Source organism: Eptatretus burgeri, chromosome 6 (genome assembly GCF_056783735.1).
Source record: "Eptatretus burgeri isolate ZD-2024b chromosome 6, Ebu_testis_v1, whole genome shotgun sequence".
NCBI lineage: Eukaryota > Metazoa > Chordata > Myxini > Myxiniformes > Myxinidae > Eptatretus > Eptatretus burgeri.
Window position 1 is genome coordinate 22,062,716 of NC_140966.1, and position 15,653 is coordinate 22,078,368.

The following is a 15,653-nucleotide window of genomic DNA, read 5'->3' on the forward strand; positions in this document are numbered from 1 at the left end:
GTAAGTTTGGTATGCGCGAGTAGAACGCTAAATACGCTATCATAAGTCGTAGTAAGTAGAGTACGTCAAGAAATTTTGAACATGTTCAAAATTTTACGACGTACTCGGCGTATGACACACGTTCGCATGCGATGAGGATAAGTTTTACACACGTCCACAAAGGCTACTTATAAGTCGAAACACGTCGCGGTAATGTCTTTTTTACGCGAAACTTATTTCTAACTTATGTTTGACGTGCTTTGAACCAATTCTTTACGTAGCCCCAACACACATAGACGTATGTAGACGTATTCCAATGACGTCTTCCGGTCGACAAAAAAAATAAATGAACGTGTTTCTAGGTTACAACTGCCATATAAAGACGTGTTCCCAGCGGTTTTGGGAATTGGTATATAAAAATGGTGTTCATAAAAGGGGAACCCAACAGTGTTTTCGAGTCCTTTTTGAGTCGATGTCCATGTCAGCAGTAACAGTATCAGTATCAGTATTAGTATTAGTATTAGTATTAGTATTAGTAGTAGTTTGTTCATGTTGGCAGTAGTAGGTGAGTGTGAGGGGGAGGGTGTGGGTTATGATGGATCCTCTTTGCGTCCGCGTGTCCACGGGTAGGTTCATAGGCTGCCACTCAACGATTTAAATGGCTGCATCTCCACTATTGAAAGTAGACGCTTGCGCTCAACAATTGGATTTTTTTTTACACTCAACGACTTAAAGGGTACCACTCAGCAATTTTCATTGTTTACAATGAACGATTTAAATTGCTGTCACTCGCCTTTGTTTTTTTTTTTTGTTTTTGTTTTTTGACGCTGGGGTTTGGAAATTTGAAACGTTTCTTCTGAACGTGTTAAAACGCTCAAACTCGACTATTTTAAATAGACGCTGCCGATGGACAATTGGAATCATAGCCAAGCTAGACATCGAAGTGTGAACATCCTCGTCATGCCCAAGAAAAGTTTGAAGAATGCTGCAAATAAGTGTCCTGGCCGTGGCCGTGGACGCTGACGCAAGGACGATCCATTATACCGACGTCTTTCAGCCTATGAGTAACTTAAAAGTAACGTCTGTCGACGTGTGGCAATGATCGCGTAACGTGCCAACAACACGTTAATCATAGGTAGGAAATAAGTTTCGGGTACTCTAAACACTACCTCGGCGTGTCTCAACTTATGATTAACTTACAAGTAGCATGTGTTGACGTCTGTCAACGATCGCAGACCGTGCCTACAACTTGTGGCCAGCGTAGCGGAACGTGTGAGTCATACGCCGGCACACGTCGTGAAATTTCAAGCATGAAAAAATTTGAGGACAACCAAAAAGTACAACGTTTAAAGCCAACGTACAACGACGTATGGCAACGTACTACGAGGTATGCCAGCGTGCTCTCAATGTTATCAAAACTTACCCATAACGTATTCAACGTGTGCCAGCGTTTTAGAAAAAAAATTCAAAAATCGGCATACGTTGGCTAAAACGTCAAGGTGTGACCGGGCCTTTAGATTGATTAGCTCCCTCGCCCTCCGTAACTTTCTGGAAACCCTCCATCTTAGCTTCGTGCATTTGGTAAAGTGTTTACCATTTTGTGTGTGAATTGTGCCGCTGTAATAAGTGTAGCCTTTGCAAACATTGATGGAAAGAATCTGTGATGTAGCAAGGTTGGTCGTGTGAGCAAAAGACTTGGCCATCATTATTGAAGTAAAAATAGATGTTTTCAGAAGGTATGAAAGAGGTGATCGTACAGCTGATATGTGGCGTGCGGTGGGGCTTAGTCAGTCCACGTTGCGAACAATAAGAAATGGTGCGGAAAAGATAAAAGAATATGCTAAATGTGGAACCTCGGTGAGTGCAACCAAGACATCGTGCATGCTTGTGATACAAGTAAAGGCCAGAAGCATTTTTAATGACTTGATTGTGTGTGTGTGTGTGTGTGTGTGTGTGTGTGTGTGTGTGTGTGTGTGTGTGTGTGTGTGTGTGTGTGTGTGTGTGTGTGTGTGTGTGTGTGTGTGTGTGTCTCTTCCATGACTCCAAAACCATAAAACATTGCAGCCTAAAACTTTGCATGCATACTAAGAAAACTCCAAGCAAGTACAAGAGTGAAAATTGGGTGTTTTGGTTAATTAAAACACCCCTTTTGAAGATAATTAACGGCCTTATTTAATCATATCCTTCATCAGGCGATCCTCGGCCACCTCGCTGTCTGGGTCTTAAGGTGTTTCCTGGGTAACCTCACTGGGGTCTGAAGTCTCCATGTTTTATGGCCTGCTCAACCATGCCTTGACTTGGAACGGGCCGCAGTGATTTCTTACCGATCAAGTTGTTGTTTTCACTTTCCTCACTCAAATTATCGAATGCCTGTTCCTCATAGCTAAGAATCGCTGGGTGCATTGCAATGTTTATCAACATCCGGAGACGTCAGCGTTCGTGGCTTGACATTTCAGGCGTCTCCTCGAGGTGTTTGTTTAATGTGTTGCTAATTGCGTGCCAAACTTGCCGTTTCTTATCCACTGTTTTGTTGGAGTGCTTGCTTGAGTGCTTAAGCCACTTGGCGAGTGCTATCCAAGCTGGTTGGTTGTTCGTTTCGGTAAAGTATGCCTGCTCTCAAGTGAACATCGATAAAACGGACATACGTTTCCGCCTGTGTAGGGCCCTGCGATGCCCTGCGGTTGGTGTCTCGGGAAATGTATTTTTACAGGATATCGCTTCATTTAACCCTTTGTGAGATTTCCTAATATAATCCACCCCTCACTTCGACACCGATACACAGAAATACAATATGGTCCATCCGACCAGGTGTTTGCTGTGATGTGGTTGTGAGAACAGAGAGCAGCGAACGACTTTTTGTGCTTTAGCTGCTGAGACCTATTCGACCGTTGAAGGACTTTTAAGATCCTGAGGACCCAAAAGTAGCAAAAGACCCGTTATACCTTTAGATCCCTTCACCGTTTAGACCTTATATATCCTTTAGACCTTTATATCCCTTCAAGTCCCTTTAGACCCCTAAGACCAGACCCTTTACACTATTAAGACAGATTAGAACATTGACCATTTAGTGTTCGATTACTTGGACCTTTTAATATTTCAAATAAATTTGTACAAAAGAAATGTTTTTACAGTATTATGATTGGTGAAAAGCATGACGAGACACTAAATCTTTAATGGTGTGTTGAGAGGTGAGCGCAGTGAGCCGATCCATGCTGGTTTTTATATAAACACAAAATGATGGATCCCTTGTGTCCACATGAGTATGTTACTTGCTCTGTCTGCATGATTTTTGATACTCAAGTGATGTGATGCAAATGGATTTGTCATGTTTCTTTAAATGGAAAGAGGGGGTGGGATCAGTAAGTTTATGTTGATACACATCTATGCTTGTAAAATAATTATCATAGGGAGGAGGATGAACACACTGAAATTTTAGAGGGGGTGGGGTGGGGGGGGCAAAGTGCTCCAATGGATAAAAAGGATTGTTATTTTGGCTATTCTTAATTTCTTTTTTCAGTAATCAGTTATAACTTGTAACTACTGTCATTATAGGGGACTTCTGGAGCATTTAAAGGATTTACAGGACTCATTCCTTCTTCGGGAAGTTCCTCCTCTCTCGTTGGCTCATCGTTGATTGGCTCACCCCTGGCAAATGGTCGTGATAGTTTGATACCAAACTGCAGTGGCACAGAATCTTTGGCCTTTACCAATACTTCTTTCACGACAGGTAAGGGAAATAGCCTATGTTAACCAACAATGTTATGCATAAAATTCGTTTTCACGATGCTTATGTACCTGGTGAGTTTTTATACCTCCACTGACAGTCGCCGGTGGCATTGTTTTTGGGGTGTCTTGACGTACGTACATCTGTCCATGCAAATTTTCTCTTTGTTGCTTCATTACCTCTGCCACCGGAGGTTGGTGGTGGTTGTTTTCACTTCTGTCTCTGTCTGTGAACAGGATGTATCAAAAAGTGTGGATGGATTCAGCCGAAATTTGGTGGACAGGTTTTGTGTGTGACAAGGAATAAAAAATTAGATTTTGGTCAAGATCCGAATTCAGATCCGAGAATGTTTAAAGTGATTTTTTTTTCCACCATTGAGTGATCGGGCTAAAACTGATATATAGTATCATATCTCGGTTATGGATGGATTCAGACAAAACATCGTGGACATGTTGGGTGTCAAAGACAAATTGATTTGATTTTGGTGACGATCCGTATTTGAAGTTATTTTTCACCATTCAAAGATGAGGTCAAAAACGATTATATCACACGATATGTCAAAACGTTGTGGACGGATTATGACAAAACGAGGTTAATGAGTTGGTTCGGTGACAAGAACAAGCCAATTAGATTCTGTTTCAGGTCCGGATCCAGATCCGGACTATCAGTGTGATAGAAAACGTAAACTGTTCAGTGTCTGATCAGCTTCTGGAAGGACACAGGTATTATAGGGTGTCTTTTTCAGAGCTAATTGCAAATATAATTCTCAATTACATCTTTCTTTTTCAGGGTGAATAACATGATGAGTGAAGAGTGACTGGGATTTATTACTCTGGTGTGGTGTGGTTGTTACTGAACAATCAATCATATATTGCCATTACATTTGTGCAAAAGAGTTTGTGTGACATTTTTGCTGAAAAGTGCACAAAAGGAAGTTGGCAACAAAGAGTAGCCCCCATAGTGCTCTTCCCCCACCCCCTCAATTTGAAAGTCACCCCCCATGAGCAAATTCACAGGAGCTATTTCCCACCCCCCACCCCCCAAAAATCATTCACACTTTGAGAAAACCTGAAAATAAACATTGTTTTGATCCCTACAATGTGCTTCGACCGCTCACAAATCATTCCTCTCTCTCAAACACTTTTTTGAACACACTGCACTCAATTTACTAATCCATCCAATCATTGGTACCACACTCTGTGCAGAGCATTTGTGCTGCCGAAGCAGTCTCCTGGGTTATTGGGCACAATCCCAGAAGGGTCGCCACTCCAACGCAGGATACTCGAAAAAAAACATCTTTTTTTTTTTAAAACCACGGTTAACTCGCACCCCCACCCCCAAACTCACCTCCTTCCAAATTTTCAGTTTCCTTCTGAGAGTTTGCTTCTTTATCCATCTTGTCCACCTCCATATTCCCCTGCTCCTCATTCTTCTCCACCCCCATTATTTGTCAAAGTCTATCTTTATTTTGTCCCTCAATCCTGCTGTTGGTGTGCACCCCCCCCCCCTTTCTGCTGTTGCGTTGTGATTCTCTCAGTGTACTAGCTCTTCCACTAGTTATGACTGTTTACAAAAAAAAATTGAAATAATAATATTGTTGCGAATTCGCGCCCGCCGGTGTGCGAACGGCCGCATAACTCGAATCGCGGCACGTCGCCCACCGGACGGACAATTCTGTCGTGATCCTCTCGGACCAACGCCGGGAGCTAGTCACGGGTGGGCCTTTCGACCTCACCACAATCGTGCCAATCGGCCACCCGCGTAGGATAGGGTTGTTCGCCAAACTCGACCTACCTAAGTACCCACGCGGATGGTAAACCGGGCGATCGTACCTCGCCGCAGGTCGACTCCGGACACGAGCCGCTTGGACGGCCCGTTCCGTACTATCGGGATAACCGAGCGATGTTATCGTCGACCTGGAAGGTTCAGATTAATTACTGGGATGTTGCACCCACTACGAACCCCTTACGTGATGCAAGATGGAGGGTCAATAGAGAAAAGACAAAGCGAAATGGGCACAGTTCAACAAACAAGCATTTTATTTCCCGGCACATGGAAAGCACGTATATACAGCCATACACAAAAAGCAAATGCAAGAAGAAAAGCAGTTAAAACCGACTCCGCGCACACACGGCAACACTTATACAGTTTTACTTCACAGACGGCGCCAACACACATTTACACAAAAGCAAAGGAAAGAAGCCACCCTCACAGACAAGGAGGCAGACAGGCCTGTATGCCAAATGTGCGCGTGACCTGGAGGAGCGGCCAGGTCAGCGAGACCGGGGAGGCCTTACCCGCGTCCTCGTGACGCGTTGGCGGGCAAGCCGCAAAATGTGGCCGCGCCGCTGTGCCCCGACTCCGTGCCCCTTGGCGGGTTTCGTTGGCACGACGTTTGGGGTGGGGTGGGAACGGGGCCCCCTTTTGCACTATCTCAGTGCGGGGTAAAGGGAGAATTGTTGATGCCCTGGGGGAGGGGAGTGGCTGGCTGGCTTGGGTCCCGCAACGAGACGAGCGATCCCCCACACCGCAAACTCGTCGCCGACCGCCGTCCTTCCTACCTCGGACCCGAGCTCCCTTGCTTGCAGTTCCAGCGCGCGCACTCGACTCCACTCCGCCAACGCACGCTCCTTGTCCCCCAGGAGCAACCTCTCGACGACACTGTCCAAGCAACTCCAAAACCCAACTCGCTCTTCCTTTCAACGCCATGCGCTCGCTGTTTTATAGGCGGCAGGAGCAGCCAATATGCAAATTTTACGATCAGAACGCGATTGGAGACGGGGCAACGCCGCTCCCACCCCCCTCCCGCGATCAGCCATTGGTCAGGCAAAAATGGGCGTGAACCTCTCCTGATCCTAAAATTTGCATATACGGACTTCACATACACACGCTTGTAGGCGGGGCCAAGCCGCCCCGCGCTCGCCAATTGGACGGAGGGGAAGTGGGCGTGAAGCGTTTCTGATCCGAATTTCCCCTCGGAAAGGCCGCCACCCGCGCTCGCGGCTCGGTGCGCTCGGCACCAATCGCCAAATGGGCCCGAGACAGCCCGACGTTCAGTGTTCACAGGTGGTGCGGTTGTTGGTTGTGAAGGAGAGAGGCAAAGGTGGTGGAGGGTTTTCAGTGGTGGTTTGATGGTTATAGTGCCGTTTGGGAATGGCGGTGAAGCGGTGTTTGTGGGATGGAGTTGTGAAGGTAAAGGTAGTGGCTGTTTGCGTTGTTGGTGGCTTAATGGTCGAAAATAACAATAGAGTAAGAAAAAATGGCTAACTCAAAGCGTCGCAGCCCGGATGAATCACATAAAAATCCCTCTATACATCCGGTTTGGGCAAACTACACATGTACCTATGAAGATATCTCACCTGAGGGTCCTTTATGGTGTAAGGCGAATTTCCACAGCCGTAACAATATAATTAAAACTCTTTAAATCCATCCACCCCTTGTGCTGTCCGCCCCTGTTATCTATATCTATCTCTATCTCTATCTCTATCTCTCTCTTATTATTATGAACAGAATGACAAGGAATATAAATAAATTATATTCCATTTGTTTTTAGCTCCCCTGTTCGAAGAACAGAGAGCTATCGCGATACCCCCGGCGTGAGCGTCAGCGTGAACGTCGGCGGGAGCGTGAGCGTGAAAATGTTAATTTTTTTGTATTACGGAAAAACTCCTCGACGGATTTCCACGAAACTTAGTGGGGGGGGGGGGGTTAGGTATGGTCCATTAGATTTTGGACTTGGATCCCCAAAAAAAATTGTTGGAGAAAGAAATTTATTTTTTGCATTTCTACATGTTTTAAGTGATTTCCAACCCCCCCCCCAAAAAAAAATTGTTAGGGATTTTTCTTTTTTTTTGCATTTCTACATGTTTTAAGTGTTTTCCAACCCCCCCCCCCAAAAAAAAAATGTTGGAGAAAAGAACTATAACTCTGTCAGCATATTTAATGAAGATATAAGGTTCACTTGAGTGACCCAGCAGTATTGGCGGCAGATGTTTTTGCACTCTCCCGAGTGCTCCCCCTCTAGTTTCCTTTCTAATGTTTTTATCTACCACACTTTTTTATACGCCCGATACATATATATATATATATACATTTATATATATATATATATATATATATATATATATATATATATATATATATATATATATATATATATATATATCGGGGCGTAATATGTGAGACCGGTCGTCTGTCCGTCCGTTCCTGTCCGCACTCTAACTCCCAAAGTTTTCAACTTTCACGTTTCATATTTGGTACATAGGTACAGACTGTGGAGACGGTGTGTAGCGACATACATTCGTCATCTAAAGTGGTTGCCATGGCAACCAGGATGCTGTTTTCCATGTAGTTGCACAATTCTGTATATACCTTCTTGTTAGGGCGTATATTGTGCTCACTTGCGCTCTTGTTACTGATTACAATATACAAATACATATATTGCTTTTTAATTATACTTCACTGCAATGCTTTATAAGAAATATTAATTATTAGACTCGTCTTTTAAAAACGATAAATGTATAAACAGGCGAGCATTGGGTGGCTTTGGCACCAACTGTGGTTGTTCTTCATGGTTGTGCCAAGGCAGCATCTTTCTTTAGCTGTGTGGTGATCAATTATGAGATTTTTATTTTTATTTTTAAACAAACACAATTTCAAACTATATGTATATTTTTAATGAAACTTTATTTCAACAATCAATATTGGGGAATGCTTATAATATGTAATGATTTTTTTGTGTTGGGGGGGGTGATTTTTTGGAGGGGACGTGACTCTTGGATCTTATGTTCTCCAGGGTGTGGGGACAGGTTCAGAGGGGTAAAAGTTTTTGTTTTGTTTTTTTTTCACTTAAAATTTGATATTGGGTCATTCCTGGTGGAACTTTTTGCCCTCTTTAAACTTTGTTTAAGGTGGGAAGCGTGGGGGTTTGTGATGGCACGCCAACTTTGCTCGACTTGGAGTTACATTGCTTAGTTTAAATACTCACCTGGTAATTGATAAATGAAGGATGAATAGTTTGTTTGTTCCAAGACAAAAATATTGGCTCTGTTTTTCAGTGTAGCATGTCTTTTTGTTCAGCTTTTAATATCTCCAAGGGAAGCTGTCAATATATACCCATTCTCCCCTTTCTTGATGTGCTGCTGTATCTCAATGTTCTTCTAATCTAATTTGCTTCTTTCTGGGGGTATCTGAAAGAAAGATCTGCATGATTATAAAACTGGCATTGCAGCACTATTAATTTGTACCATCTTCTGTGCCAGGTAACTCAAGAGCAAACACCAATGGCTCGGACAGATCACCTGCTGCTCCTGCTACGATATCTGTGTGCGAGTCCAAGCCTGAACTAGAGCTTGGCACAACACGTGATGCTTCCCCTGGAGAAGACGGCTTGAGCATAGAGTACAAGCACCACCTGCGTTCTCTCAACTGTGCCGTGCGAGATTGGATATCATCGCATGTTGACCGCAACCCTTTGTGTGACTTCACACCTGTTTTCCATGACTATGAGAAGCATCTGGCTGCGATAGAGCAACAATATGGAAAGAAACCTCAGAAGAAGACAGACCTCAGCACTTTCCGCTTTGGGCAGGTAGACGAGTCAGGGTCCAAAGCCTCCAGTAAGTTTTCTTTTTGTTTGGCTCTCAAAGGAAAAGAAAAACCATCTGGAATCTCTTCTATCAATTTGTCAGCAGAAAAAAAAATCCCAACAATTGGGCAGACCAGCATTCCAATAACAGATGAACCTGGCTCCAAGACTTTGCCACCAAACTTTTCTTTTGTCAAAGATGGCAGCAATAGCAGCACATTACCACTTGTATCCTTTACTCCAAAACTGCAACCTTTTACCTTCAGTACAACTTCGATTCAGAAGCCAAGCACACCAGGTAACCATGGTAAGGACGAATGTTAGTTTTTCATTTGGTGGTGTTGAATTTGTAAACAATGCCCCTAAGATCTGTTTCAACATGTGCTTTGTTGCAGTAACACGACAAATGTAAAGTTTGCCAAAAACTGGTTGTAGTGGAGAAGGTCTTTATTCAATAAAAGACACCACAGTACCAAGTGTAGCCGTCCATCAAACAAGGCTCAGGCTTAATGCATTGACCACCAAGGAGGCTTCATCGGGTATTTTGAAAGCAATGTCCATTCCGCTTTGTGGGGGGGGTGATATGTAACACCTGGTCAATGATATATGCACAGTCGTGGAGGAAGACCACTCAGTAGTTTAAACATCAAACGGCCTTGCCTGCTGGGCAGTTTTACAGGTGGCTGATGCCTTTTTTTTTTTTTCAAATAATATATATATATATATATATATATATATATATATATATATATATATATATATATATATATATATATATCTATCTTCTTCTTCTTCTTCTTTCGGCTGCTCCCGTGAGGGGTCGCCACAGCGGATCATCCGTATGATCCGCATAATGATTTGGCACATGTTTTACGCCGGATGCCCTTCCTGACGCAACCCTGGTCGCCTCTTACGACACAGGGATATGGTACACCTATTTTAACCGGGGTATACACCGGCCCAGTATACTGGTACTCATTTCGCCGACCTCGGAAGGATGACAGGCTGAGTCAACCCCCTGGTGTATTAATTCAGTGGCTCAACGGGACTTGAACTCAGGACCTCTTGGATCCCAAGCCGCTGCCCTAACCACTGCGCCAACACCAGGCTCCGCCAACACCAGGCTCTATATATATATATATATATATATATATATATATATATATATATATATATATATATATATATATATATATATATATATATATATATATATATATATATAGTTATATATATATATATATATATATATATATATATATATATATATATATATACATATATGCATATATACATATATACATATATACATATATACATATACATATATACATATACATATATACATATACATATACATATACATATATATATATCCTTACGGTTCTCGGAACCGTATGCATTCAAACATTCAGCTAACCCAAAGTTAGTTATGCCGTTAAATATATGTGTCGACAGATTCCCTCCCCGTGCTTAGTGAGAAAACGAAGGGGTGTGTTGCAATGTTTTTTTTTTAGTTTGTGTAATAAATCTTTTTATCCCATCCCCCATCACGATCCACTGCCCACCTGCTGTATCCGAAGGCCCGTTGGTCTGGGCAAATCTTTGTGTTGTGGCTTCTTCTTGATGAGTCCAGACACGTGTAGACGGGGGGGGGGGCAGGTTTCTCCGGGCATGGCCGAAACTCCGCCCAGAAAGGGCGGACCCATGGAGGCCCTGTCCAATCAGGGCGGACAGTGGCGTCTGCTTCACCAAGGCCCCTCAATGCTGAGCGAGATCTATAAATTACGAAGCGATCCTCAGCGTAGAGTCCTTGGCTGGGAGATAAATTACGGAACCATCCTGAGAGGGTAGAGAGAGAATTCTGTGTGGGTCGGCCGTGTTAGCTGGAGTCTGAGGTTGGAGAGAAACAGCGTCGGAGCAAGACAGTGGTTGGAGTCGCGGGTTCCCAAAGAAAGAAGGAGGGTCGTGACGCGGAGGGTCGTGACGCGGAGGGTCTGCCCAGCATCTCGCCTCGGCGGCCCGTCTGTTGCGCTGGTTCAAGGGCGCGCGATCTTGACCGGGTCTCTTGTGGCTCCTGTCGGCGGCGTTGATCCCCGTCTCGGACTCCGCTCTGCTCCACCCGGTCTCCTTCGCTGACACGGTCTCCGCGCGTGTGGCTGTGGGCCGAGCTGCACGACCACTGACAGGTGCCGCATCACGAAGCATCCCTTCCCTCCAACGTGCAGGCACCCCAAAAGAACTGCGACCTCAGCTCACCTCCCTCTCTGGCTGCGGGGGTCCTTTGCAATACACCTGGGTTCATTTTCGTCTGAGTGTGTGGCGCCGTCTTTAAAGGTCCCCTGACACGCAAAAGTACTGAAACTTCATTTATATGTCTTATAGGAGTTTTTCATCGTGATTTCAGATCTGACAATGTTTTTTTTTTCACAATACTCATTCTGTAAAATGTAAAATTAGAAAAACAAACCTCTTCGGGAACGCCCCTAAAAATTCTCCTGAAAGGGGCGTAACCCACATTACGTCAACTACAGGATTACAAAGGCTGCACGTAAATTACTCGGGTTGGTGGTCTACGTGATTCTATTAGCTTTCTGTGTGTTTCCACATTTGATTGGTCGACTCAATCGCTTCGTTCATTTCTGCTTTTAAAAAAAATCAAACATTTGGTTTTGAATAATGGATGGCATGGACTTTCATTTATCTGGTAATGACAGGGAGTGTGAGAGAATGAATGATTTTGGTCTGAATCGCATGGAGAATTGTCGGATAACGTAGTCGCGGGAGGTGAAGTTCAGGCAGCTGGAAATGAAATACGGCCTTAGCAGTTCGAGCCCGAAGCAGGACAAGCAGAGGAAAATGGCGATGAAATTCCCGGCGTTCATTATGATCGGGAGGACATCGAAGGAAGACTTAGCAATAACAACTGGTTAGACTAAATCCTATTCGTAATTCAATAATGTAAATTCGACTTGCATACTGCTCGATATCAGAAATATTTTCGTGAGGTGACGTGACCAACGCAGCGCAGCGCAGCGGACATGTTTCTCCGCGGCGAATAAATCGCAAGCAAGGCCGGTGCATGTCATCGGCTATATCTACCTCTCCGCGCATAAAACGAAGCAATCTCGCTGTCCGGATACGATGAAAACTTGTGTGCAGAACACACCTTGTGACACAATTGTCTCGGGTAGTCCGATAAATCTGACGTTCTGTTGCATTTTTATTTATTTTATTCCTACTGTCATCATGTAGCACCAGTAGAAAACAATGAAAAAAAAAAGCGAATAATAAATAAAAGCTTCAGCATGTCAGATTTATCGGCCGAGTCGGACGACGACGGATTTATCGGACTAGTCGAGACCAGTCTTTCTCAACCGGGGTTCCCCGGAACCATAGGGTTCTGCAAGAGGTCGCTCGGGGTTCCGCGAGAAACTAATAAATAGGCTAATGTATTTTTGAGTAGTTTTTGTTTGATTTAATATTCGTAATTTTATTATACACGTATGGCATATTGTTAGAAACTCCTTGGTTATTATAAAAGAGGCTTCAACCTCTTATATTATTTACAATTATAACAACCATAGGGAATGTATTTAACGATGTCTATATGGCGCCAGTGTGAAACCGCCCTCACTGGTTAGTGGACGTCCTGTATGCGGCGGATTCGTGTATCATTCAGTGACTGACTCAAGTACGGGACACATGCACGGTGTCCATCTATCTTCTCTGTGCTTCCTAGCGTGAAGTCTCTGTCTCTCTGTCTCTCTGTCTCTCTAGGTTAGTTCTTCTGTTTACCTTTATTGCTTCAGCATTATTTGTTTAAGTTTTGTTTATCAAGTAACATGAGGTGTGTTTTTTTTTTTTTTTAATTTAAAAAAGTTTTTTTTTGTGCATTAAAACCTCGGTGTGAGGTCTCATAAACGAGCAGTATGTTTTTTTTTCTTCATTGCCAATAATTTGACAAAAAGGGGGTCATTTTTACAGCGCGTACGCTGTATACAATTGCACAGATTTTGAAATGTCCCCGTTGTCTACCACGTCTCTGGTGTCCGTCCCACCCCCCCCCCCCCCACGTGTCTCAAGACAGCCAATGACAGCCGTCCGGTAGATGGCAGTGCAGAACCTAGACGGAAATGGCGACAATTGACGGAAATACCCAAGTATTTCAATGGAAATTTGTGAAACTAATGTGATATATATATACATATATATACATATATATACATATATATATATATATATATATATATATATATATATATATATATATATATATATATATATATATATATATGAAAACCATTGAATGTATTGCTTGACGGAAAAAAAAAACAAGAAACGCTCCCCTCTCATGTACGAACGAACGAAAGACGTCATTTCCGCCCACCATCGCATTTCGTGCCGAGCGCTGAAAGCTAAGTTCTTCTTATGCCATCATTCTTTTGCAGCCTCCTGCCACGCTGTATCGAACTATTTCATTCCTTCTGTTATATATAAAGGTGCTTCTCACAAAAATAACAAGATTTTTACATTTCAAATATTAAGTACACTTTTTAATTGTTTTTCAACTGAAAAAGCATAAATTACATATTTTAACATTAGTGTACTCATTTGCTTCACCACACACGCTGTATTGAAGGATTTCACTTGTTTCCTTAAACCAGGTATCCGAAAAAAAAATTATATTTACCACGTGAACTACGATAAAAATATAATATTAATAACTAGCATAACCCGTGCTCTGCGTGACATGTTGGCGTGGGTGTGTTTGAGAAAGGAACTGATGCAGAGTATCAGTAGTAATTTTACTTTAATGCAGTAAGTGGAATATGATTTCACTGTTTTAGAACCATTTTATTTACTTTTTTTGTACCATGCACCTCATATGGTCTTTGAGATAATGTAAGCCGAATATCACGTTACTCGAGCGCAGAACAAAGTTGAAGATAGCGCGACACGAAACCACAATCTCGGAAATAATATATAAGATGGTATGTAATCATTTTTATTCAGGGGTTCCCTGAGACATGAAAACTATTTCAAGGGTTCAACAAGGGTAAAAAGGTTGAGAAACGCTGATCTAGACTCTAGAGATCTCGAGTCGATCCACTCTGTGCGAGTTTCTGTATGTGACGTCAACGCTGCGATTCGCTGAAGTCAACTTTTTTTAGGGGCGGGGAATAGCAAGTTGTGAAAAGCACAATAAATGATTGAAATATTGCTCTAATTATCCCATTTTTGATTTAAAAAACAAAACATGGGTGATTTCTTCACGAGGAAGGTCAAGTTAATATAGAAATAACCATAAAGTTTTGCATGTCAGGGGACCTTCAAGTAGAACTGTTTAAGTGTTTGATCATTGTAAATCTTGCCTGTATATCCCGCGATAAGTCTGCTCTGAGTCCTTTTGTAAGTTTATCGCAAATGAACCATTATTAGAAATGTTCCCAGTTCGTTTTCGTCTTTTCCTTCATTGGTCCAGCATGGTTCGGATCTGAGTATTGCCGGGTTTTTATACCCGATAATCTGTTCGTCCTTGCCGTAACGTTCTTGGGTCCGCTCGGCTGCATCCGAACCGGAAAGGTAGTTGGTGGTTGGTAGAGTGATCCGATTCGGGCAAGATGTACCGAGGGCGTGGTTCCCCGGTAGACGACACCGCGTGGTTAATTGGGTAAATTGGTTCGAGCCAAAAAGACCCTACGCTACGCGGTGGAAGTAGTGGCGTCCACGGTTGGTTAAGTGACCCGCCGCCTCTTGGAATTATCCGTGAGCCACGGCCTACAATTCCGGGAGTCTGGTGGGAGACGACGTAACTTCCCCCACCTCGCGGTCGCTCTCGCCACCGGACCCCGGCCCGCAACAATACATATATATATATATATATATATATATATATATATATGTACATGTATGTATATATATATATATATATATGTATATATATATATATATATATATATATATATATATATATATGTATATATATATATATATGTATATATATATATATATATATATATATATGTATATATATATATATATATATATATATATATATATATATATATATATATTGTTGCGGATTCGCGCCCGCCGGCGTGCTGACGGCCACGTAACTCGAATCGCGGCACGTCGCCCACCGGACGGACAATCCAGTCGTGACCCTCTCGGACTAACGCCGGGAACCAGTCACGGGTGGACCTTTCGGTCTCACCGCGATCGTGCCAATCGGCCCCCGCGTGGGATAGGGTTGCTCGCCAAATTCGACCTACCTAAGTACCCACACGGAGGGTAGACCGGGCGATCGCACCTCGCCGCAGGTCGACTTCGGACACGGGCCACTTAAGCGACCCGTTCCGT

General features: G+C 43.1%; 1 protein-coding gene across 7 annotated transcripts in view; it reads left to right on the forward strand.

Annotated features, from left to right (window-relative positions):
• Positions 1-15,653, forward strand: part of LOC147024392 (nuclear pore complex protein Nup50-like) — a 159,042-nt gene that overhangs the window by 15,508 nt on the left and 127,881 nt on the right. For 6 of the 7 annotated variants that reach the window (XR_015059000.1, XM_085884275.1, XM_085884274.1 and 3 more), the window contains 2 exons: positions 3,532-3,706; positions 8,965-9,597. Coding sequence is in view for 6 of the 7 variants with exons in the window: in XM_085884275.1 (XP_085740401.1) it covers positions 3,532-3,706; positions 8,965-9,597 (808 nt within the window). In the remaining variant the exon portion in view is untranslated. The remainder of the gene's footprint in view (positions 1-3,531; positions 3,707-8,964; positions 9,598-15,653) is intronic. The other variant, XM_085884276.1, reaches the window with a different exon arrangement.